Source organism: Citrus sinensis, chromosome 9 (assembly GCF_022201045.2).
Source record: "Citrus sinensis cultivar Valencia sweet orange chromosome 9, DVS_A1.0, whole genome shotgun sequence".
Classification (NCBI taxonomy): domain Eukaryota; kingdom Viridiplantae; phylum Streptophyta; class Magnoliopsida; order Sapindales; family Rutaceae; genus Citrus; species Citrus sinensis.
In genome coordinates, this window is record NC_068564.1 from 31,339,540 (window position 1) to 31,365,070 (window position 25,531).

The 25,531-nt window shown below is 32.9% G+C and overlaps 2 protein-coding genes across 2 annotated transcripts; one reads left to right on the plus strand and one right to left on the minus strand.

The window, feature by feature from the left end:
- The first annotated feature begins 16,260 nt into the window (after window positions 1–16,260).
- Window positions 16,261–23,858, plus strand: LOC102615312 (cycloartenol synthase-like). The gene is made up of 18 exons (XM_052434253.1): window positions 16,261–16,499; window positions 16,666–16,857; window positions 17,752–17,841; window positions 17,990–18,187; window positions 18,419–18,503; window positions 19,002–19,168; window positions 20,672–20,860; window positions 21,320–21,433; window positions 21,518–21,640; window positions 21,758–21,880; window positions 22,008–22,106; window positions 22,212–22,268; window positions 22,368–22,414; window positions 22,618–22,761; window positions 22,905–23,082; window positions 23,242–23,322; window positions 23,425–23,508; window positions 23,668–23,858. The coding sequence occupies exons 1-18, from the start codon at window positions 16,293–16,295 to the stop codon at window positions 23,788–23,790; spliced, it is 2,301 nt and encodes a 766-aa protein (XP_052290213.1). The 5' UTR covers window positions 16,261–16,292; the 3' UTR covers window positions 23,791–23,858.
- A 285-nt stretch (window positions 23,859–24,143) lies between these two features.
- Window positions 24,144–25,531, minus strand: LOC102615022 (squalene epoxidase 1-like). Its single transcript, XM_006474589.3, has 4 exons — window positions 25,316–25,531; window positions 24,856–25,131; window positions 24,498–24,776; window positions 24,144–24,260 (listed from the first exon to the last, which is right to left on the minus strand). Exons 1-4 carry the CDS (start codon window positions 25,508–25,510, stop codon window positions 24,144–24,146), a joined length of 867 nt encoding a protein of 288 aa, XP_006474652.2. The 5' UTR covers window positions 25,511–25,531.

The following is a 25,531-nucleotide window of genomic DNA, read 5'->3' on the forward strand; positions in this document are numbered from 1 at the left end:
TCCACAAGCGTTTAGGCGACGGAAATGGTAGTAACAAACGGCCAACACCAAATACTGCCATTGCTAAGAAATGGAAAATTAAGCTTGATGGGCGAGGGTTTAGGCCTGAGAGTAGAGCCATTGCCCCCGATGTGTAAATTCCTCCACGCCCTAAATAATCAACACTTGCTTGCCGCATCATCTCTCTTGCTTCATCTGATGATGCTGAAAACACTGGTAAACAGAATTTGCCAGAGTGTTTATTGTAGATGCCACCGGCTGCGTGCATGAAAGAAAAACAATTTTATTTTCGGGCGCAAATTAAATTTTATAGTATGTTTGTAGTAACTTTTCTTAGTAGTTAATATTATCACTAACTTCGTGCCGTTATACTTGATACCAAGTGATTAAATTTGACGTTTACCTTGCGTAAGACGTAAAAGGATTCGAGGTACTTGTTAAGAGAAGCGGCATCATGAAAATTATGCAGAGGCTTAATAAGATTTCTAAGCACGACGATGTCAGAGAGAGCCACGGTCATTCCACCACCAGTTAAAGGATGGCGCATGTTGAACGCATCTCCCAGCAAAAGGGCTCCGGGTGTAGGCTTCGGGACAGCCGGCATACTTTTGTTTGTCATTGTTCTAATGTTGCCTTTTCCAACTGTAGAAATGAATGCATCACGAAACTCAATTGGTACCTGAAATAAACACCAAGTTCATAATTAATATGGGATTCCTTATGTATACATTTTTTTGGAAAAAAAAATTATATGTATAAATATAAAACATTTAGTAACATAAAGATGCACCTGCGGTGCTACTTTGGTCTTCAAATATTTTGTCATTTCACCATTGGCAACTGAAGGTAATTTCTGACCGGGAACATCAACCAAGCACCTCACTTCTGTGCTACTAATTGGGTAAAACAAGATGGGTGAAGGATCTGCTAAAACTACGTGCCCGTGATTTGGGACTGGAAGCTGACAGTTCGCTAATACCATACCGACAAAACATGATGGTATTTCAACCTGTTGAGACAAGTCAAATCGATACTATCAATTAGCCAGCTGCTTGTTAAGAAAAGACTAATTAGGGATACTAATAATTAATTTGCAGAGACCAACATATTGTTGGGGAAAAAATAAGATTTTAAATTTTTTATAAAATTTGTTGAGGATCGCTCTCATATAATATATAAGAATTTGTATTCTAAAAATTGTACCTTGAAAATCCGAGTTGGCTTTTTCCGCTGAAGTGATTTAGGCTCTTAGATCACGATCCATCACCATCACGCTTGTTAGATCACGAACTGTCACAAATGATCTTTCAGGTTATGACTCAGGTTCGATCTGCACTTGACGTGTGGGCGCCTTTATCACTACCAAAGCAGCTAGCACGAGAGAATTTTTCTCTCAACAATAGAGAGAAAAATCTTATTCTCTGATCTGTATAAAGTGGCTTCACTCTTTTTCTTTAGAGAGAATAAGCCTTATATATCTCCCTTTAGTGAAAACCCTAGGCTCCAAATAATGCCCAAAATAAAACTCACGTTACTTTTCATTTAATAGGGGACCCACCATGTAAAATAACATAAGGCCCCTTACACATAAGCTAATTAAATGAATCCTCCCACTAAATGATATATTTAGGCTTTTGACCCAAATAGCTAGTTATCTTGTTTATTAGTCCAGTAGTGGTGCAGTCAATTAAATGAGCTAACCCGGGGATCATTTGGGAACATACAATAATGGCTATAAAAATTAGACATGTAATTAAACTAGCCTAATTATTTAATTCCAAATATACTCAACTAAAAGATTGGAATTGACCTCCATAATTGTATGCTCGAATAATAATTCATCCCAAGCCACATTGATTTCTTTACTGCATAATCCTTTGTACCACATCGTTAATTAAATTGATATCTCAACTGTCCAATCAATTTAATAACATCTTATTCCTTGATCCTTACTGGTTTTCTCTAATGATCATTTTCAACATACTAAATATGTTGACACACTCTGACCAGAGAATTCTATGATCAAGTGCTGAAAACTCATCAAGAGCTGTGTTGTACAAATTCTATATTGTTAATCTATAACTCCAATACTCATAAATGCTCCCACCAAGATACCGGGTATACTAGACTACAAGTATGTGTCATGCCCATTGGTAACTCAAATGGAATAACAATTACAATCATGAAATCATAATTAACTCAAGATTAAGATTACAGTAAAATCAATGCTTATGAGATTTAATAAGTCTGACAGTTATTACAAAGTTAATTAAATCTCATATGTGATCCTATTCAATGTAGTCGTACTACATTAATAAATTCATACATGATTAAGACAAATCATTCAATGAATTTATTACAGTTTATACCTAAATAAATTGCCCAACTTTATTTATCAATTGCGAACTAAATTTATTTAATCATAAGATAACTTGTATTTATGTCTTCTGTGAATCCACATGGTGATCACATAAATACATATAATATGATTAAATTGACTTTAATAAAAATATTAATGCAATTAAGATATTTGAATAAAATACCTCATTAATTTTATTAATCAGAAAAAATGTTTATTATAATTAAATAAACACATATGCTTTTAAAAAGTATATTTTCCCAACAATCTCTCACTAGCTCTCAAAGCATATTTAGCATCTCACGCATGCCCATGGATTCTAAGTGCAAGTTAAAAGGTTTCCCAGGTATGGCCTTAGTAAAATGATCTGCCAAGTTTTGCTGTGACGCAATCTGAGTAACCTCCACATCACCTCTCTGCACTATATTCCTTATAAGATGATACTTCCTTTCAATATGTTTTTGTTTCTTGTGGTTCCTTGGTTCCTTAGATTGAGCTACCGCACCACTATTATCGCAAAATAGTTTCAGGGGTGCAGTTATAATAGGTACCACCTCAAGATCTTATAGGAACTTACGGAGCCATACAGCTTCTTTTGCAGCTTCGAATGCAGCCACATATTCAGCTTCAGTTGTGGAGTCTGCGATACAAGATTGTTTCACACTCCTCCAACTAATAACTCCACTTCCCAATGTAAACACATAGCCGGAAGTTGATTTTTTGGAATCCTTATCTGACATAAAGTCAGAATCAGTATAACCCACTGGAATGAGTTCATCACTAGAATACACAAGCATATAATTTTTAGTTCTTTTCAGATACTTCATTATATGCTTGACCGCAGTCCAGTGTTCAAGTCCAGGATTAGATTGATATCTACTAACCATCCCTACCGCAAAACAGATGTCCGGCCTAGTACAAAGCATGACATACATAAGACTTCCCACAGCTTCTGCATAGGGAACTCGTCTCATTCTCTCTATCTCTTCAGATGTTTTAGGTGATTGATCCTTAGAGAATGTAATTCCACGTCTGAAAGGTAATAAACCAGTCTTGGAATTTTCCATGCTAAATCTAGCCAATATCTTATCGATATAGTCCGCTTGAGACAAAGCTAAAGTTTTATTTTTCCGGTCTCGTAGTAACTTGATACCAAGAATATAACTTGCCTCTCCCAGGTCTTTCATATCAAATTATTTTGCTAACCAATTCTTTATTGTAGTCAATACTCCTATATCGTTTCCAATTAGGAGAATATCGTCTACATAAAGAATTAGGAAAGATACAGATTTTTCTTGAATTTTCTTGTACACACATGGTTCATCAATGTTCTGAATGAATTTAAACGATTTAATCGCTTGATCAAATCTGATGTTCCATGACCGGGATGCTTGCTTCAATCCATAAATGGATCTCTGCAACTTATATACCATGTGTTCTTGGCCTTTTTGTATAAATCCATCTGGTTGTTGCATGTAGATGTTTTCTTCAAAATGCCCGTTAAGAAAGGCAGTCTTGACATCTATTTGCCAAATTTCATAATCTAGCACTGCAGCAATAGAGAGCAAAATCCTGATGGATTTAAGCATAGCAACCGGAGAAAAGGTTTCCTCATAATCGATTCCCTCTTTCTGAGTAAACCCTTTGGCTACTAATCTTGCTTTAAATGTTTTCACCCTTCCATCTACTCCTCTTTTTCTCTTGTAGATCCACTTGCACCCTATAGGTTTTACCCCATTTGGTGCCTCTACAAGTTCCCAGACTTTATTGGAATACATAGATTCCATTTCTTGATTCATGACCTTTTTCCAAAATTCAACATCTCTATCTATTAAAGCTTCGTTGTAACTAGTGGGATCTTGTACATGTTCATCTGAGATAGCCGTATAGGTTTCTCCTAAAAGCATGTATCTCGCAGGTAACCTAGTTACCATCCCACAACGACGAGATTCTAAAAGTGATGGTTGTTCACGGTTAATCCTGTGTTGATCATCTGGTTGTTGTTGTTGTTCTTTCTGTTCTGTAACAGGCGTTGAAAGCTGAACATCGACCTGATGACCTGATAGTTCTTCAAGTATTACCTTACTCTTAGGTTTGAAGTTATTCATATAGTCTTCATCGAGGGAAGTGAAATGTATGCTCACGATCACTTTCCTATCTTGAGAACTATAAAATAAACCTCCCCTTGTTCCTTTGGGATACCCCACAAACATACAAACCTCAGAACGTGAATCCATTTTGTCTGCCTTTGGTTTCAGCACATGTGCTGGTGATCCCCAAATACGGACATGTCGTAAACTTGGTTTGTGACCTGACCATAATTCTATTGGGGTTTTAGGCACTGACTTGAATGGAACTAAGTTCAAGAGGTAAACTGCAGTTTCCAGTGCTAGTCCCCAAAAAGAGATTGGTAATGACGAATAACTAAGCATAGATCTCACCATATCCAAAAGAGTTCTATTTCTTCTTTCAGCTACACCATTTTGTTGTGGTGTTCTCGGGGCAATCAACTGAGATATAATCTTATTTTCAACCAGATACTCTTTGAAATCTCCTGAGAGAAATTCACCACTTCAATCAGATCGAAGTTTCTTTATGTTCTTATCTAATTGCTTTTCTGTCTCAGCCCTATACTCTTTAAATTTCTTAAGAGCTTCAGACTTGTGACGCATCAGATAAACATAACCGTATCTTGAGTAATCATCAGTGAAAGTGATGAAATACTCATAACTTCCTCGAGCTTGTACATTGATTGGTCCACATACATCTGTATGTACCAATTCAAGTGGTACTGTTGCACGTACTTCTTTGGCTGAGAATGGCATTTTGGTCATTTTCTTTTTTAAACAGAATTCATAGAGTGGCTATGATTCATTTTCTAATGGACCAAAGAGCCCATCTTTGATCATTCTTTGTATCCTATTTTGGTTTATATGACCCAAGCGTAAATGCCAGATGTAACATTGGTTGGAAGAAATATTTCTTTTCTTAGATAAATGTGTATGCTCATCATTATTGATCATTGTGTCATGCATATAATGGATCATTGGACTTAAATGATATAAATTATCTTCCAATGCACCAAAACAAATAAGTCTCTTATTATGAAAAATAGAAACAGAGGATCCAAAATTTACAGTGTACCATTGCTTTGACAAACAAACTACTGAAATTAAATTCCTCTTAATGTCTGGAACATAAAGACAATTATTCAAAACTAAAGTCTCATTATTAAAAGATAATAAAACAGATCAAGTCTTCACTGCTGACACGAATTGTCATGTCCCTAACTGCAGCTTGACGCTTCCTTCACTTATTTTCCTGGTTTTTCGAAACCAATAAAGTGATATACAAATATGATTAATTGCTCCTAAATCCAACACTCAAGTGTCAATAGGATTCTGAACTAAACAGGGCTCAAATACAAAAAAATTTCCCATACTTGATTTCAAAATCTTAGGGCAATCCTCTTTCCAGTGACCTTTTTGTCCACACTTGAAGCATTTGCCTTTCTGCTTGTCATCTTGCTTGGTAGACTGTCTCTTTTTCCCAGCTTTGTTCTTACCTTTGCCTTTCAGCTTAGGCCCAGAAGATGAACTTTTTTCAGTAATATTTATGCTTCCCAGAGATTTCTCAGCACGATAGATCTCTTTAGCAGAATGGAGTTCGTTCATCAATTCAGTTAATGTCATGTTTCTTTTTTTCATGTTATAATTGACCTTAAACTCCTTGAATGTTTCTAGCAGAGATTTTAGCACCATGTCAATCTTTGAGTCATCATCGATTTGTGCTTCCTGAATCTCAGTCTCATTCAAATAGTCCATCATTTTGAGGATATGATCACGAACTCTTGTGCCCTTCCCCATTTTACTATTCATAATTCCTTTCAGCGCTGCTTGTCTCGCAGAGCGAGTACTCTGCCCGAACATCTGTTGGAGACTATCCATTATTTCAGTGGCAGTCTCCAAGTTCTGATGTTTGGTCTGCAGAATATTAGAAATCGAAGCTAAAATGTAGCACTTTGCCATTTCATTGGCCTTTTGCCATTTCTCATAAAACCTCCTCTGATTTCTATGAGCATCATCCGCTGGAACTGGAGGGCATAGCTGGGTTAAGACATATTTATAATTTTCAGCAGTCAGGACAATGAATAGATTTCTTTTCCAATCTATATAGTTCTCTCCAGTGAATTTGTTTTGACTCAGAATAATAGTAAGTGGGCTCAGGGAAGACATTTTCTGAAAAATAAAACATCCATGCATAAATAATTTGAAATAATATTCACAATAAATGACAAAAATGCATAAAACCATAAATGTATTTTAATTTATTGTAACGATAATCTAATTCCTCTTTGACAAACTATTCGGTAGGGAAGTCATGTCTATACTTACTAGACCCAATTACCCATTGGATTATTTACTTTCATGTAGAGACATGATAAATAATTATCGTTATCCTTTTTGGGCCTAAATTTGTTAATAGAGCTTCGTTGGGAAGGTTAATAACAAATTTTAGTTGAGTGTATAACCATTGTTTCAATCTAGATATTTTTCATATCAATAGTCACCGTTGGGGTGAACAATCGATTAAAAAATATTTCAATTTTATCTTTGAAGAAGTTCATCAAATAAAATATCTAATATATATACCATCCGAAGGGAGCATCACCGTATCATGAAGTCGAGGTATATATATAATTTTATTATTGAACTAACAATGGAGTCCGTGGGAAAATTATCTTGAATTTTCCCTCTCCCACTCAATATTTTAAAATTGGTTTTTCCTTTTAAAACATACATATTGTTAATTGCATGCTTCCTATAATATTATCTAGATGATATCAAATATTATTAAGCATATGCAAATTTCAAACAATATAATGAAATTCATTATTAATGAATGACATGTATCATTATGCATAGAGTGACACTACCTATTCTATATGACATATTATCATGGCATGTTATCATCCAAAACATAACATATAGAAAAATAATTAAATAATCTTAATTCATGGCTTTCCTAATAATGAAAAATACATTAACCCTAAGCCTAATCTTCATTGGGCTTCTTGTCAATGTTCATCTTCCATAATCTTGTCTTTGTTAATGGACTAGGGGAAATTGGGCTTTTAAATTTATAATTGGTGCAATTTTAATTTTGAAAGGAAATAAATAAATAATTAAAATTTGTTTATTAAAATAAAACTTTTGGACCAAAAATAAATTTGATGTATTTAATTTTGTCTATGCATTTTAATCCATTAAGCCCAATTGAAATTGGGCCTAAAACTAAGATTCATTAAACCCAAAACTGTTTTTAGATTTAAACGCAAAAAATTAAAAATGTTCTGCCCGAATGAAAAATTGTGGAACCATAAGGATCTCCAAGATAAAAACCATGAAACCCTTAAATCCATATTTTTCTTTCTCTCTTCCCCAGCCGCCATCTCCAAAAAACCCAGTCGTTGTTCATGATTTTCAGAGGTCGATTTGACCATCACCGCCGTACGGGAAAACTACCAAACGACATCCTCCGCTAGCAGCAACCGCCTACAAGTTTCCATCCCCGATGCGCGCGCTCACGTTGTTGGCAGCGCTGCTGGTCGCGTGCTACTGCTGTGCGTGGCTGCTGGCTGGCAGCCCGCGCTGTTGGCAGCGTGTGCTGCGAGCCGCGCGCTACAGGCCGCTGCGCTACAGGCCGCTGCGCGTACAACGTGCGCTTGCTGGCAGCATGTGCTGCTGGCCGCGCGCTGTTTGCTGTTGGTTCGTTGCCGCAGTTTCCAGCAAGTTTTCGCAATTTACCAGTAATTAATTTACAAATTTCCTAGTCAATCTTGGCTTACAAAAATTCTATAATAGTAAAATAAATCAAGAGGAAAATATGGTGATGAAAAACCACCCCTCTTGTTACAGATCCAAAGAAAAAATACATAGTAAAATCTAACCATGAATTAAGACAAACCATAACATGTTTTATTCATATATTAAACAAATAATATATATTTGAATAAAATGTGTCACTCTAATACATAAATTTCAAGATTAATTTCATACGAAATTCTTATATATTAATATGAGATAGCTCTGATACCAATTGTTGGGGAAAAATTAAGTTTTTAAATTTTTTATAAAACCTTTTGAAGATCGCTCTCATATAATATATAAGAATTTGTTTTCTAGAAATCGTACCTTGAAAATTCGAGTTGGCTTTTTCTGCTGGAGTGATTTAGGCTCCTAGATCACGATCCGACACCACCACTCCTGTTAGATCACGTTCCGTCAACACCCCTGTTAGATCACGTTCCGTCACCACCACGCTTGTTAGATCACAAACTGTCACCAATGATCTTCCAGGTTATGACTCAGGTTCGATCTGCACTTGACGTGTGGGCGCCTTTATCACTACCAAAGTAACTAGCATGAGAAAAATTTTCTCTAAAAAATAGAGAGAAAAATCTTATTCTCTGATCTGTATAAAGTGGCTTTACTCTTTTTCTTTAGAGAAAATAAGCCTTATATATCTTCCTTTAGTGAAAATCCTAGGCTCCAAATAATGTCCAAAATAAAATTCACGTTACTTTTCATTTAATAGGGGACCCACCATGTAAAATAACATAAGGCCCCTTACACATAAGCTAATTAAATAGAGCCTCCCACTAAATGATATATTTAGGCTTTTGACCCAAATAGCTAGTTATCTTGCTTATTAGTCCAGTAGTGGTGCAGTCAATTAAATGAGTTAACCCGGGGATCATTTGAGAATATACAATAATGGCTATAACAATTAGGTCTGTAATTAAACTAGCCTAATTATTTAATTCCAAATCTACTCCACTAAAAGATTGGAATTGACCTCCATAATTGTATGCTCGAATAATAATTTATCCCAAGTCACATTGATTTCTTTACTGCACAATTCTTTGTACCACATCGTTAATTAAATTAATATCTCAACTGTCCAATCAATTTAATAACATCTTATTCTTTAATCCTTACTGATTTTCTCTAATGATCATTTTCAACATACTAAATATGTTGACACACTCTGGTCAGAGAATTCTATGATCAAGTGCTAAAAACCCATCAAGAGATGTGTTGTACAAATTCTATATTGTTAATCTATAACTTCAATACTCATAAATGCTCCCACCAAGATACCGGGTATACTAGACTACAAGTATGTGTCATACCCATTAGTAACTCAAATGGAATAACAATTACAATCATGAAATCATAATTAACTCAAGATTAAGATTACAGTAAAATCAATGCCTATGAGATTTAATAAGTCTGACAGTTATTACAAAGTTAATTAAATCTCATATGTGATCCTGTTTAATGTAGTCGTACTACATTAATAAATTCATACATGATTAAGACAAATCATTTAATGAATTTATTACAGTCTATACCTAAATAAAGTGCCCAACTTTATTTATCAACTGCGAACTAAATTTATTTAATCATAAGATAACTTGTATTTATGTCTTCTGTGAATCCACATGGTGATCACATAAATACATATAATATGATTAAATGGACTTTAATAAAAATATTAATGCAATTAAGATATTTGAATAAAATACCTCATTAATTTTATTAATAAAAAAAATATATTATAATTAAATAAACACATATGTTTTTAAAGAACATATTTTCCCAACACGACATTCCTCACCGGAGAGTGTTTCCGGACCTGATGTCATCATTGTTGGTGCTGGTGTCGCTGGTGCTGCCCTGGCTCATACCCTTGGCACGGTACGTAAAATTTTATTTTCATTTTTTTTTGGATGTTTATCTCGAGTCACTTGATGACTTAGGTGGCGTTTGTTTTTTAACTTAATGACTTAAAGTGACTTAACTTAATTAATTAAGTTAATTAGAGGTGTTTGTTTTTATAACTTAATGAGACTATTTAGATAATTTTGACTTAATAAAATAAGCTAATTTTTTTGACTTTTTACTTAATGGAGGAATCTAAATTAAGTCAATTACTTGCTAATGTCAAAAATATCCTTGTTTTATAATTTATTTTTTATGTCTATCCCAAAACTCACCCATAGATATTTACCCCACATAAAAATATCCCTGTTTTTTTATTTCTTATATTATATACGATAAAATTTGAAATTTATGGTATTTTATGTATTAAAATTCTAAAATAATTATATATTCACTTGAATATAGTTTTACTTATAAATGTTAAAATATTGTGGTATTTAATATATTATTTATTTGACATTCAAATTTAATAAGGATACAAATGTAAAAGTACATATTTTCAGCTTTTTAAGTTGAAAAAAACAAACAACTTAATACTTATTTTCTGAGATTCCGACGAAAAAACAAACATATTATTCAGATTCAGACATTCAGACCTATTCAGAATTCAGACTAATTCAGATCTATTCAGATTTCAGACAAAAAAACAAACGCCACCTTAGTAATAATCAATTGAAAAAAATATATGCAGGATGGAAGGCGAGTTCATGTGATAGAAAGAGATATGACGCAGCCTGACAGAATCGTTGGTGAATTGCTTCAGCCTGGAGGATACTTGAAACTAATTGAACTAGGCCTCGAGGGTACGTATCATATTAATTTAATTTTGTTGAAATTAAATCACAATAATATGTGTGACCATAAAGTGATTCACCAGGGCATTGAAAGCATAAAGTGATTCACCAGGACATTCAAAAGCATAGAGAGACAATGCACAAAATCAAAGGCAACCCACCCTTCAGTTTAAAAACTGACCTGAATGATACTTCTATTCAACTCAATAACTGCTGGTTTTGCCGTAAAATGTGGATTCTTAAGCAACTTTATGATTCGAGTCAACATTCACTGCAAAATTGAAACTGAAGGATCATGGCTATTGTCAATAACCCTTGCCAAGCACAAAGCTGCACCAGTCTGCACCTGCTTATTATGTTCACCTAAAGCTTCAAACACTGGCCTCACTAATGCTACAAATACCCCATCATCACTCTCATCCCCATGATTACTCAATTTCGAAGCCAAAACTCCCATTGTTTCCACACAAGCATCCCTCACAACAGAATCCGAGTCCTTGAGTCGCTTAACAATGCTAGCAACCATTTTATTGACATGCGGCCCAACAAGAGCTTGATGAAACTTAGCTAATTGTCACGGGCTCGCTTGACACTCAAGGTGGATACACTTAGAAGTGGGGGTTAACTTAGAAGTTGGGCCACCAAGACAACTAACTAGCTGGGGTGCACTTAGCAAAACCCCCACCAAGGCCCAAAGTCCACCAAAGCCCAAAGGTCTAGAACTCTCTACATATTATCCATTCACTAGAACTTTCTAGGACTCACCACTTGGGTCCCTTAGTGTTTTGCCACTTGTAATAGAATTCTCTAGAATTAGGCATTCCACCCCCTATAAATATGGGTGAGCAACCATCATTCACACAACCACCAACACACCCACACAACACACCTAGCACACTAGCTCTCAAGCTCTCTTGTACAAACACTCTTGTAATTATTCAAAGTGTAATACAATCATCTTTGGCCATTCCACTCTTACTTCCCTTAACATTTTCTCTAAGTGTGTGTGCTTGGCTTGTTTAGGGAGTAATCTAGGCTTACTTGGCGACTCACACGCTAAGGTCGCTCAAGTGCCGCACGGGAACTTACTGCGCAAAACTATCACCCCGTGACATAATGTACCCATCAATCTAACACATTCCTTTCGAACTGCACTCTTCTGTTCTGAATCGGTGTCCAAAATACACGAAACAAATGGAGCAATCTTCTCTGAGGTTAAACATTCAGCCAATTTGTCAAGCTCCTCGACCCCTATTTGATAAGTATCTCTATCAGCTAGCTTGTTTAGTGCAAGAATCACTTTATGCTTAAGCTCAAATGAGACTTGTTGTACATTAACCCTAGAAGCTCCCCTTCCTTTCATCTGTGAATTTGCCTTCATCTTGCTTAATCACCAAATCGTTCCTAAAATGAGTAATTTTTTTCTCTTATGAAACCATCGGTGCTAAAAGAATGCAAATGAATGAAGAATTTTTCATGATAACAAGTAAATAAATAATAAAATAACACCGTAAATGACAACATTTTCTATTTTCATAATTTCTTCAAAATTTACTCTACAGCCTACACTGTCGACAATTGAGCATAAAGTAAATTTAACAAAAGAATTAAAGAATCGACGAACGTAAAGAGATAGCGCGAGCTTAAACCACAAAGACTGAGACCAGCATTACCGTGGATAAAAATTCTTGGAGAACTGAAAAAATCAAATTAAATTGATAGTAGAGAGATTGAATCATTGAAATACTCAAAATTAAAATAATAAAATAATTGAAAGGCCACAATCTCAGAGAACTTGATGCAGATATCGAGAACTCCTCCTCACCTCTCTTCGGTGTGAATCCTTAAGAGAAAGAGTGCGTGAGATTTTGTTTTTTCTGTTTCGGCTTGAATTTTGCGCGCTTACTCTGTATTTCGAATTTCAGGAAGCCTATGAGCGTGGGTCCCGTTAGTTCCGTTTTATGAGCCTCGTTGCTGTTTGATTGGTGACACGTGGATTTGTCAGACATACGCCTGTCCATTTTTTCGCTTTTTCAGATGCCAAGTTCAAAAATTATTTATTTACTTTCTTCCTTTTTCAAAATTTGAAATATTTAACTCCATGACAGTTTGTCGCAACAAAAATATCAAATAAAATAGAAAAAAAATACGGAAAATTTGATTTAAAAAAAAAAAAACTATGTTCAAAGTTGAAACTGAACCTAAACCAGATTGGACCAATTCACGGGTTCATTATGGTTCAGCTTTATACTGAATTGATCGGGTTTGATTTTTTAAAAATATCGAACAGAACCAGAATTTCCTAAGTTCACGTTTGGTGGCAGTGTGTATATATATGTATACGTAAATGTATATATATAATAATTCTCTAGTGCAGACATCCTCATTTTAATAAAATAAAAATATTATTAAAATATTAAAAAAATGTAAATTTTAATATATTAAAGATTGTATTTTTCTTTTAAATGTTGATAGTATCCTCATTTTATTATAATGAGGATGTTCTCTCTCTCTCTATATATATATATAAGACTTGCTTACGTTGCAACTATTGCAACAACGTACAACACGATTTGTCTTCATTCAGATATATTTTAGATTAAAAGTGATTAAATCTAACGGTTGGAGTTAGAAAGTAGATATATAAATGAAGGAGCCGGTTGCTAAAACAAATTGAAAAAAACAATAGATTAAATAAGGGTCCGCATACATATTGCTATTGACTCTTTTTTGGAAGGCCATTGTCAGAAATTTGTCCACACTGTAGAAATTGTGGTGGGCATCTAAATACTTTCCACTCCTCAGAAATTCCGATCATCGATATCTTGTCCATCCCCCCACAAATTGTGATTGTGAAATTTCAATTTCGATGTGTGCAGATTAAATCAGCAACAACGTCAATTAAAGCAAACAGAAATTCCGATCGTGAAGACGAAGATGTGACCGAAAACAATATTGGGCAGTGCTGGAAGAAAACGAAATAGGCACATCTCATTATGTGAAAATAAAGTGAATATGGCATCCGTTTCATATGTTGTTATGGCCTTGGAATCGATGCAGCTAGTAATGCCAAAAAAAACAAAAACAAAAACAAAAAGTTTGAAAGAGAAAGACAGAGGTAATTAGCTTAGGAGGGCTGGTTTATGTTTATTTGTTAGAATAAGGGAAGTTGAGATTAGTAAGAAGGAGTGGTTGTTTAACATTGCAATGCATTTTGTGAAACCGACGTTCCCTAATACAAAAATACATAACCAGTTTCAAAGGTTGCCAGTCAAGTTCTCATTTAAAATTTATCTAACTCCAACCATTAGATTCAATTATTTTTAATCCAACAGTTTATCTGAATGAAGATAAATAGTATCATATGTTGCAACGCAGGTGATATATATATATATATAGGATAGGACTTTTTTTTAATTAAATTAGTCTAATTCTTTATTTGGTGCTATAAAGATAAAATCTTAGGATCACACTATTTAATCCTGGTCCCACATTTTTAATTTTTATGAAGCAAAATAAAAATTTTTATCCAATGATAATTGTAAGGATAGCTTTCTAAATTTTTTTTTCATGTTTACAAGTAATTGTAGAATAACTACGCTATGAAATATTTCTAAATATTATTATATTATATTATCATATTGATATTTAAATATTTATTTACTTTAAATTTTTTATTTTACTTAGCTAATAATATAGATGTTAGAATTTCTAAATTACACACACACACAAAATATTCAGTAGTTTTTTTATTTAATAATTTGAATATTCATATTAAAAAAATTTATGTTCATAAATCTACTCTTATAAATAAATAAATCAATACTAATATATTTCATTTTCTTCTAAATTAGTTTAGTACAATCCTAGGATATGTTTGACATACAGGATTGAATTCAACTAACTACTAAAATTAGATTGAACTATATTAGAATTGAATAGAGTGAATTATATGTAGTATTGTCTTTTGTTTGTTATAATATCATGAGTATGCTAAATTTAATTTAATAAAGCTAAATAACTATTTAAATAGTACAATTATTTTAAATTATATTACTACTTGTTAAATTTAATATTTTGTAAATAAATTATTGAATATAATTTTGATATTTAATCTTATATTAAATACTAGCGTCAACAAATTGTTGAATTTAAATTTGATAATTAGTATAATATAAAATTTTAGTTTAAATCAATTATGAAATTAATTTTATTTATTTATTTATATGAATATTAGTTTAAATAAAAATGAAAAGAGTGATAAAGAAGATTTTATCCTACTTACATTAATAACCTCATTACGGATTAAATGTTGGACTAATCAACTAATTCAGACAGCCAAACATGCCCAAGATTGGATTAATTTTTTATTTTGTCCCAAAAATTAGTACAATCCTATCTTAAGTTTAGTTCAGTACAATGCTATAGTATACCAAACACGAGATAATACCAAATCTAATATAATCTTATCTTATCATATCCTTCCAAATACAACATAATTTTACAATCATATCTTATGTTATTCCATCCTATCCTATCTTACGTGCCAAACACATCCTAATTGTTACGTGTGGATATTATGTTGCCACTTTGATGAAACAGACGTCTACATGACAATATCACATCGCGTAAATCTTAAAACTGTAGGCTAACATCTTAAGAAATGATTGTGTGGACTGCGTTATATATATATATATATATATATATATATATATTGAGAGAGAGAGAGAGAGTCATGGACTTTATTAAAGTTCAAAAAAAGTATTAAGTCATATGGTTTAATAGTGTAATAGCATCTTCTAAAAAAAAAAAAATAGTGTAATAACTTATGAGACTATATGATTTAATAACTCTATCAAATTTTAACAAAATCTAAATTTAAGATTGGAATATATCATAAGGTAGGAATTAGGATTGCTTTCTATTTAGAATTGTTCCTGAAGTAGAAAACGTTCCTTTTGTTCCTGAATAGCTTCTTGCAAAAGGGATTGCTTCTGACAGGATGGGATTATTATCCGAGATTTTGTTAAAGTCCAGACCAGATCCGGGATTATGTAAAGTACAAAGTCCAAATCACGTATCACGCACTATCATGTTCAATTTAATAATCATTTAATTTGGAGACAATTGAAATTCATGTGCTAGGCGACGGCTCCTATAATGTGATTAAATCGTAACGCAAGTGTTAATTAAGGGTACCCTTGTAATTGTAATTAGAATTAATGCCTATATAATCACCTTGATGTAATGCTAATTCTTCATGCACACATATTGCTTTGCTTAAACATTGTGTCATTGCTGCCAAATTGCTCCAAATCTCTTCATATATATAGCTTTTTTTTTATTTAAAGAATGTGGAAATTGAAGCTTTCGGAAGGAAATTGTAAAAACGATCCATGGCTTACAAGTTTGAACAATCATATTGGCAGACAATTCTGGGAATTTGACCCAAATCTTGGAACTCCTGAAGAACGGCAACAAGTTAACAAACTTCGCAATGATTTCACCGAGAATCGGTTTCTAACGAAGCACAGTTCTGATCTCTTAATGAGACTTCAGGTAAAGAAATATCGTTTGTATGTATGTAAACTTTACACCAAGATTTTCATCATTTTCGCACTTTATAAAATGCAGATTCAACCATTAATATAATTCTCATCATGAAGTCGTCAGGATTTGAGAATTACCGAGTAATATATTACTTGTGTTTATGTTATATGTACAGTTTGCGAAGGAGAATGCATGTGAGATGAAGCAGCTGCCTCAGGTGAAAGTAAAAGATGATGAAGAAATAAGTGATGAGCAAGTTGTGAGTACAACATTGAGGAGAGCTCTGAGATTCTATTCTAGTCTCCAGGCCGAGGATGGCTTTTGGCCTGGTGACTATGGTGGCCCTTTATTCCTTCTTCCTGGCTTGGTATATCTATATATACATACATATATGGTGATCCTCAATTAGTTTACTTGTCTTTTGAGTTTTTATAATATTTTGGATAAAAAAATAAAGATACACAGAAATGTGTGTGAGTGTTTTTAATCACTTATATGAGAGAGGCTTAATATGATCGTCTGATCAAATCATGATATTCATTCATCTTAAAAATCATTTATTCGTATGTATTCACAATTGGTCGATTTCAAGATGTGCGTGTGTAATCAAAACTTTGTTAGATGAGTGTGCAAATGATGATCTCATGTAAGACTTTCTTGTACTTGGACAAATTGAAGCCAACTTTCGGATTAAAGAAATATGATCTCCTTCTTCAAATCTTTATTTATTTTCGTGAAAATTAACGAAAAGAAAAGAAAAAAAAATTTCAATAGTCGTTTTCACTATGTTAATGATCCCAGCCTCCCGAAATCATATTTTTTTCTCTTCAGAAATCACATCAGCACCGATACGAGTAAACTGAACTTCAATAATGTTATCATTTTTGGTATTTTTTAAGTCTATACATGTCCATATAGTTTAATATAAGGTTCTTATTAGTCACAAAGAATTGAACAAATTCATTGAATTTACAATTTCACGGTCCCCTTCTCTCCCTTTCTGTTATTAAAAAAAAAAATTGTAGGTATTTCTAGCAAAAAAACTGCTTTCAATGTCTTATTCATATTGTTGTCATCATGACAAGCATCAGCATTCTTTTTTTTTTTTTTTTTAAAAAAAATCTATGCATATTTTTGAAAATTAAGATTAAGATTCTTTTTTTTTAAAATATATATATATTTTTCAAAATTAAGTCGCATCATTTATATATCCATTTTCAAACTCAAAATCAATATTTATGTGTAATAAATTATGAGACAGGTGATGGGCTTATTTGTAACCGGTGCCTTGAATGCAATTTTAACAGTGGAACATCGAAGGGAAATGATTCGTTATCTATATAACCACCAGGTATATGTTTTACTTATAAAAATACATAATTAAACAATTCTATTAACCGTGTAGATTAATTTCTCAACAAATATTTTACAAAACTGAAGGTGTTTATTGAAACTAAGCCATAATTTTTGCGGAGTAATGTGAAACCAATAATCTACAGAATAGAGATGGAGGATGGGGATTGCATATAGAAGGGTGCAGCACGATGTTCTGTACTGCGCTATCATATGTCACTTTGAGACTGCTTGGAGAGACAATGGACGGTGGGGATGATGGTGCCATGGAAAAAGCCCGAAAATGGATCCTTGATCGCGGTGGGGTGACCTCCATTCCATCTTGGGGAAAGATGTGGCTTTCGGTATGAACCATTCATTACATCCTTGTAATCATTCTCCGGTCTGAACGTCTTCGTGCAAATTTGTTCACGAATGTTGGCATTTCAAGGCTAAAATACACAACAATTTAGCACTGAATTGCGAGCAAACCGTATACAATTAGTTCACATTTTATATTACTGTTTTGTTATTTTATCTTCACAAATCATTATTTAGATTTTTGCTACCGATATTTTTCGGCAAAATAAAAATAGGTGCTTGGAGTATACGAGTGGAGTGGGAACAATCCACTACCCCCGGAAATATGGCTTCTCCCTTATTTTCTTCCTTTTCATCCAGGTAAAAACTAATTTTGTTTGTGTGTTTGTTTATATTATCTATAATCCAGCTTTTTTATGTGTAAATTCAAAACCTTAAATTGATATTTTAAGTGAAAAGGAACTCATTATACCATGTAGTTAATTAATATCGGATGTTTATGTTTTTTGGTCCGGATCTTAAAGTGCGGAAAAAATTCAGGAAAATTTTAAAACTGTGGGATTTTAAAAGCTTAAAACTTAAAGAATTTAAACCGCACGGTTTATACATTTTCCAAAACTTTCCCACACTTTAAAATTTCCAAACTTTAATTACTATGGCCATAAAAATACTGGGTTAACTATATATCAATAATCATAAATTAATTTTGGATTTTATAGAATAAATACATGTACGTCGGAGAAAATTCCCCATATTGTCGTGTTAGTACATTTTGGAATAGTAAATTAATTAGTTGTAGTTTTGAATGATACAAGTAAATGGATCGTATAAATTAATGAAATTAATGAACGTATGCAGGGCGTATGTGGTGTCATTGTCGGATGGTGTATTTGCCAATGTCGTATTTGTATGGAACCAGATTTGTCGGTCCATTCAATTCTCTTATTTTATCTCTTAGAAAGGAGCTCTACACGCTTCCTTATCACTACATCGATTGGGACCATGCCCGAAATTTGTGTGCCAAGGTACAATAAAATTAAAATAATCTTTATTCCATTCTATTTAAATTTAAAAACTTCATAACTTTATGTGTGACAAGAGAAAAGACAAGCCGAATTAACTTAATACTCTACTAATAATAAATATTACAATTACAATATTAGATGTCAATTTTTTTCCTCTCATTTCTCTTTTATGTGATAATTTGAGAAAAAGAGCGAACCCATATTGTTTAATAAGACTAATCGAAACCCTTTCATACTTTAAAACACATTTCAATTTTTTGGGTGTTAATTTTTTTTTAATCTTATCATTTTATCCTTTGTGGTTGTTTGACATTGGGATATATGTGAATATATTTAATTCTTTAATTAATTGACTAATTATTTTTCACAACTAATTGCAAAAGTAAATGAAAAATTATGGAACAAGTAAGCAAAATTTTCATAAAATTTTAATTTGTTATGAATTTTTACAAAACAATTGAAAATTAAATGCAAAAGTTTAATTTATATACAGTGATTATCTAATTAGAGATTTCTTAAATTATTAAAGTAAGAGATAAAGTAAAAGACAAAATACACGCTCCAATATAACGTGTTTTACTTTAATAATATAAGGGAACCCGAATATATAAATATATATAATGAAATTCATTTACTTTTACCCATAGTTTTTCAATTAATTATAAATTATAAATAAATTAATTAATTAAATAATTAAAGATATTTATTCAAGGGGTTCCACTCATTTTTCTTTGATAACTTAATAGAAAGAATCCCCCTATTTTACATGCATGTAACTTAGCATTAGCCTAATAGAAAACTAATTTTATTTTACTGTCAATGCATGGTTAATTGCTCAAATTAATAATAATGAGTGGTACGATTCGCCAATTGGGGCTTTAAAAAATGTTGGCGGTGTCGCTTGCAAGGGATTAAATTATAAATTTTAGTACGGGTGACATGAGAATAAGATATAAAATAATGAGTGAGATAATCTTTTTCATTTTTTGAAAACATAATATAAACAAATTTGATTATAAAGTAGGGAAGATAGTACGATCTAATTTTCTTTTTCTCTTTTATTTTTTGAGAAGTAGTACGATGTAATTGTGAAGAAATTAAAAATATTTAACTCCCGAATGATTTAGATTGAATCAATAATTGAGATCTATAATAAAAGACAATCAAATGATCAATATTTTCGCATAATGTATAATATTTAATTTCCTATCAAAATCAAAAGTGGATGGAAGGTCACTTTCTTCAAAAGTAGACGGAAGGACGATAGAGGTTGCAGAAATTATTTTTGAAATATTAATTAAAGAAAACTAGAGTGGTTCCCTTGTTCTAATATGACAAGATTTTAATTTTGGACCTGCTTGTAAAGAGAGCATTTGTATTAAAATTGTTTAAAGAAAATACCATACCAATTTGTAAGCAAATAAAACTTTGTATGGCAATTGGTATATTTAGCTTTATTTGTATTATTACTAATATAATAGGAGAAAAATTAACGTTTTGCAGGAGGACCTTTACTATCCCCACCCCATGATCCAAGACATATTATGGGGGTGTCTTCACAAAATTGGGGAACCTCTTGTAATGAAATGGCCTTTCTCTAAGCTGAGACACAATGCTCTTAAAACTGTAATGCAGCACATCCATTATGAAGATGAGAATACTCAGTATATTTGCATTGGCCCCGTCAATAAGGTAATTTTCAGGACGAAATTTAACCCACTTAATGTAAATTTTATGCCTAATCCCTTCATATTTACAGTTTTTATCTTTTAGCCTAAAAAGTTTGTTTTTCTCTATTATACCTCCCATTGAACCAAAATTCTTATTCTGCCATTGGTCAAATCAAATCCATTGTAAGCTTTTTTGGAAAAATAATTGTATTTACAAAGTTTTAGAATGGTTTTTGATACATTGGAAGCTATTTTAGGAATATTAATTAATAATGTAAGATCAATTAATTACATTTAAATGATCTTAATTGGATGAGTATTGTCACGCACGTTATAGTACGCAATAGGACGCATGTCAATTTTTTATTAGGAGGATTATGTTGTGGGCCCACAACCCCACCAATGAAATAGTAACATGTGTGCGCACATAATATCAGCCCACTACATTTGAATTCATTGTCAAACCTTTGTGCATACATAGGTACTAAACATGATTTGCTGTTGGGTGGAGGACCCAAATTCTGAGGCCTATAAACGTCACCTCTCAAGAATTAAAGACTATCTCTGGATTGCTGAAGATGGAATGAAGATGCAGGTTGCAATTAGTTAAACAGTTTTATTTAGGAAAAATTTAATCAATTGGGGATTTTGATATTAATTATAAAATCCTCAATGACAGGGATACAACGGGTCACAACTGTGGGATGTAACATTTGCAGTCCAAGCAATCTTGGCCACTGATCTTGTTGACGAATATGGTTCAACACTTGTGAAAGCCTTCAGTTTCCTGAAAAACACCCAAGTATCTATTAATTTCATTTAAAAGATCAAACCTTTAAACCTATCTTTAATCTTAAATTAAAACAAAATGTTAGCGGATTTTCTTGTTCATAAATCATGATTAAATTTGTCAATTAAGGTTCGGGAAGATTGCACCGGTGATCTGAATTATTGGTACCGCCATATTTCTAAAGGAGGATGGCCTTTCTCCACTCCTGACAATGGTTGGCCTGTTTCAGATTGCACTGCTGAAGGATTGAAGGTACATTTTCTTTTTCCCAAGTCTCTGTTTCCTGAGGCTATATGCTACGTTGGCATGTGGATACTTATTAATTCAACTGATAAAACTTCTTACGATGGAAATGTTGTTTCAATTCATGATCATACAGGCAGCAATATTATTATCTCAATTGCCATCTGACATAGTGGGAGTAGCAATACAAGAAAATCAGTTATATGATGCCGTTAATGTTATCTTATCCCTACAGGTACTTCATAGGCAACGGTCTTAAAATTGATTATCAACTATTTAATTTTGTCTTTCGAAAGAAAACATATCAGGTTTGTACAAATGCATGTCTTCTTAGTTGCAGAACAGCACTGGAGGCTTTGCATCTTATGAGCTAACAAGATCTTATCCATGGTTAGAGGTGAGAAAAAATATTTTCCTTTCAATTAATTGGGTCTATTAACTGAGGAGTGAGGCATTGATTAAGTTTTGACAAGATTTTATTTGTATTAAATTTCAGATGATCAATCCAGCTGAAACTTTCGGAGATATCATTATAGATTATCAGTAAGATAACCAAATTAATTAATTATTCCATTGATTAATTAGCAATCAAAATGTATAAAATAAAAATTTTCTAAGCTACATCAAAATGCAGATAATCAATATGTGCAAGTTATGACAAACTAAATTTAAGAGTAGTTAAAATTAAATTAGGTGTCTAATTTATTACAGGAGTTATGGTCGCTCATATTTCGTGTTTAATTTAGGTATGTGGAGTGCACTTCAGCAGCAATCCAAGGTCTAAAATCATTCATGAAAAGCTATCCAGGACATAGGAGAAAAGAAATAGAAGCAAGTATTGAAAAGGCCATCGAGTTTATTGAAAGCAAACAACAAGCTGATGGTTCGTGGTATGTTTAACTTTTATATAAATGTCATGTTGATTTAAATAAAACTTTCCTGTATATCACTCTCTAATTAAATAATTAAGCATCTTGATTTTAGTATGTTAAGAAATGTTATGATAATTTGAAGTGATTATTTATGAATTCAGGTATGGGTCGTGGGGAGTGTGCTTCACATATGGAACGTGGTTTGGAATAAAGGGCCTGGTGGCTTGCGGCATGACATATGAAAATAGCAATAGCATCAGAAAAGCATGTGATTTCTTGCTATCCAAACAGCTTGATTCTGGTGGGTGGGGAGAGAGCTATCTTTCTTGCCAAAACAAGGTAATTAACCTAATTTTGAGTTTATTAAGGATATCCAAGTTTGTTATTTTCCCAGGAAATTTTGGGAAAGAAATTGTTAATTGCATAGTGGGGGAAAAAACCATTATATTGATTGTACATTTTTTATTTTTAAACTGCCATTGTGAAATCCTTGATAAGGTATACACAAATCTGGAAGGAAATAAATCACATCTCGTAAACACTGCGTGGGCAATGATATCTCTCATTGAAGCTGGCCAGGTATGTAAATTAGTAAATATATTCTTTAAATCGAATTATAATTAAACAAAATCCTAACAATAATGTCAATTAATAATATTTTTATTTACATAAATGGATTAGGCTCATAGAGATTCAATCCCATTACACCGCGCTGCAAAGGTGCTCATTAATTCACAAATGGAAAATGGAGATTTCCCACAGCAGGTAAATCTGCATACTATAAAGAGAGACATAATTAAGTTAAAAAAAAAAGGAGAGAGAGATAGATAATCATTTTGAATATAATAATTGTGAGACTTGAAAGATAAAACTAGTATAATAAGTTTATTAATACTTACCTTTATATTTATTCTTCTTTTATAGGAAATCATGGGAGTATTCAACAAGAATTGTATGATAAGTTATTCTGCTTACAGAAACATCTTTCCCGTATGGGCTCTTGGTGAATATCTCAATCGTGTTTTGCTACCTTCCAAGAATTGTTGAATGTACCAAAAGCAATGCGATAATGATCTTATGCATGGTCAATTAATAAATGAAAAATAAAAGCCTGAATAATTAAATTAGTGTAATACGTAATTAGCTAGTGCTCCAATGACTTGCTCTATCATAAGTTAGGTAATCAAAACAATTATATATGTAATGTAATTATTAGGACGTTAAGCTCTTTTTGACACAATCATTACGGCATATTTTATTTATAAATATGAAGAAGATGGGCATTAATCTTAGGTGACATAAGTGATTAAACCTTAAATTAACGTTGAATTAATTGTCACAAAATAATAACGAATATAATCATTAAAAAAATAATGGCAATTTTAATTACAAAGAATTAATTACGCTTGAGAGAAGTAAGGAGGAGCTCTTCCATATAATGCTGGAACAGTAGCAGGGAAAAACATTTGCATCACTCCCTCCGCTTTGATGATGGGAAAAAGAATTTCTGATGCACCCTGCATAAATATGATTTTTTTTTCTTATTCATCAAAATAATCGAAACGATCATTTTAATAATTAACTGTAAAGTAAGCAGATAAATAGTTACTTCTTCTCTTCTGCAAACGTTTACGCTTTACAAAATGTGAATTGTAGCAATACAATATCATATTATTTTTTTGTCAATTATTATTTTGTAAAATTAATGTAAACGTCCCCATCTGATGAGAATTTTGACTAAGGAAAATGCTTACCCAAATTAGCGTAGCACCAATCCACAAGCGTTTAGGCGAAGGAAATGGTAATAACAAACGACCAACACCAAATATTGCCATTGCTAAGAAATGGAAAATTAAGCTTGATGGGCGAGGGTTTAGGCCTGACAGTAGAGCCATTGCTCCTGATGTGTAAATTCCTCCAAGCCCTAAATAATCAACACTTGCTTGCCGCATTATCTCTCTTGCCTCATCAGATGATGCTGAAAACACTTGGTAAGCAGAATTTGCCAGAGTGTTTATTGTAGATGCCACGGGCTGCATGCATGGAAAAATAATATCAATCACCCATGCACACACTTATATTCGACAGACAGTGACTCAATTTGACAGTTACCTTGCGTAAGGTGTAAAAGGATTCGAGATATTGGTTAAGAGAAGCAGCATCGTGAAAATCCTGAAGAGGCTTTATAAGATTTCTAAGTACGACGACGTCAGAGAGAGCCACAGTCATTCCCCCACCAGTTAAAGGATGGCGCATGTTGAAAGCATCACCCAACAAAAGGGCTCCGGGCGTAGGTTTGGGAGCCGCCGGCATGCTTCTATTTGTCGCTGTTCTAATGCTGCCTTTCTCAACTTTTGAAACGAATGCATCGCGAAGCTCATCAGGAATCTGAAACAAACAACAGTGCTCATCATGTAACTATGATTAGCTTCACAAGGGATTCCTAATACTTTTCGTTAACTGTGTAATTTAACATTTAATAAAATAGCCAACCATAAACGCATGTGTGGCAGAAAATTAAAGAAAGATTAACACATGCAGCTCAACTCAATTACAAATTCGAAAAATGTACCTGCGGTGCCACTTTGGTCTTCAAGTATTTGGCCATTTCACCATTGGCAATTGAAGGTAATTTCTGACCAGCTGGTACATCAACCAAGCATCTAACTTCTGAGCTACTAATTGGATAAAATAAGATGGGTGAGGGATCTGCTAAAACTACGTGTCCGTGATTTGGGACTGGAAGCTGACAGTTCTCCAATGCCATACCGACAAAGCATGATGGTAT

What these genes read in the sequence shown, in the direction of transcription:
- LOC102615312 (XM_052434253.1), top strand. Translation starts at nt 16,293, where the DNA reads ATGTGGAAATTGAAGCTTTCGGAAGGAAATTGTAAAAACGATCCATGG. An exon ending in CCCGAAATTTGTGTGCCAAG is followed by an intron (nt 19,169 to 20,671) that starts GTACAATAAAAT and finishes AACGTTTTGCAG; the next exon opens with GAGGACCTTTACTATCCCCA. An exon ending in ATGGAGATTTCCCACAGCAG is followed by an intron (nt 23,509 to 23,667) that starts GTAAATCTGCAT and finishes CTTCTTTTATAG; the next exon opens with GAAATCATGGGAGTATTCAA.
- LOC102615022 (XM_006474589.3), bottom strand. Translation starts at nt 25,510, where the DNA reads ATGGCATTGGAGAACTGTCAGCTTCCAGTCCCAAATCACGGACACGTA. An exon ending in CCTTTTACACCTTACGCAAG is followed by an intron (nt 24,777 to 24,855) that starts GTAACTGTCAAA and finishes CCATGCATGCAG; the next exon opens with CCCGTGGCATCTACAATAAA. An exon ending in TTGGTGCTACGCTAATTTGG is followed by an intron (nt 24,261 to 24,497) that starts GTAAGCATTTTC and finishes ATATTTATGCAG; the next exon opens with GGTGCATCAGAAATTCTTTT.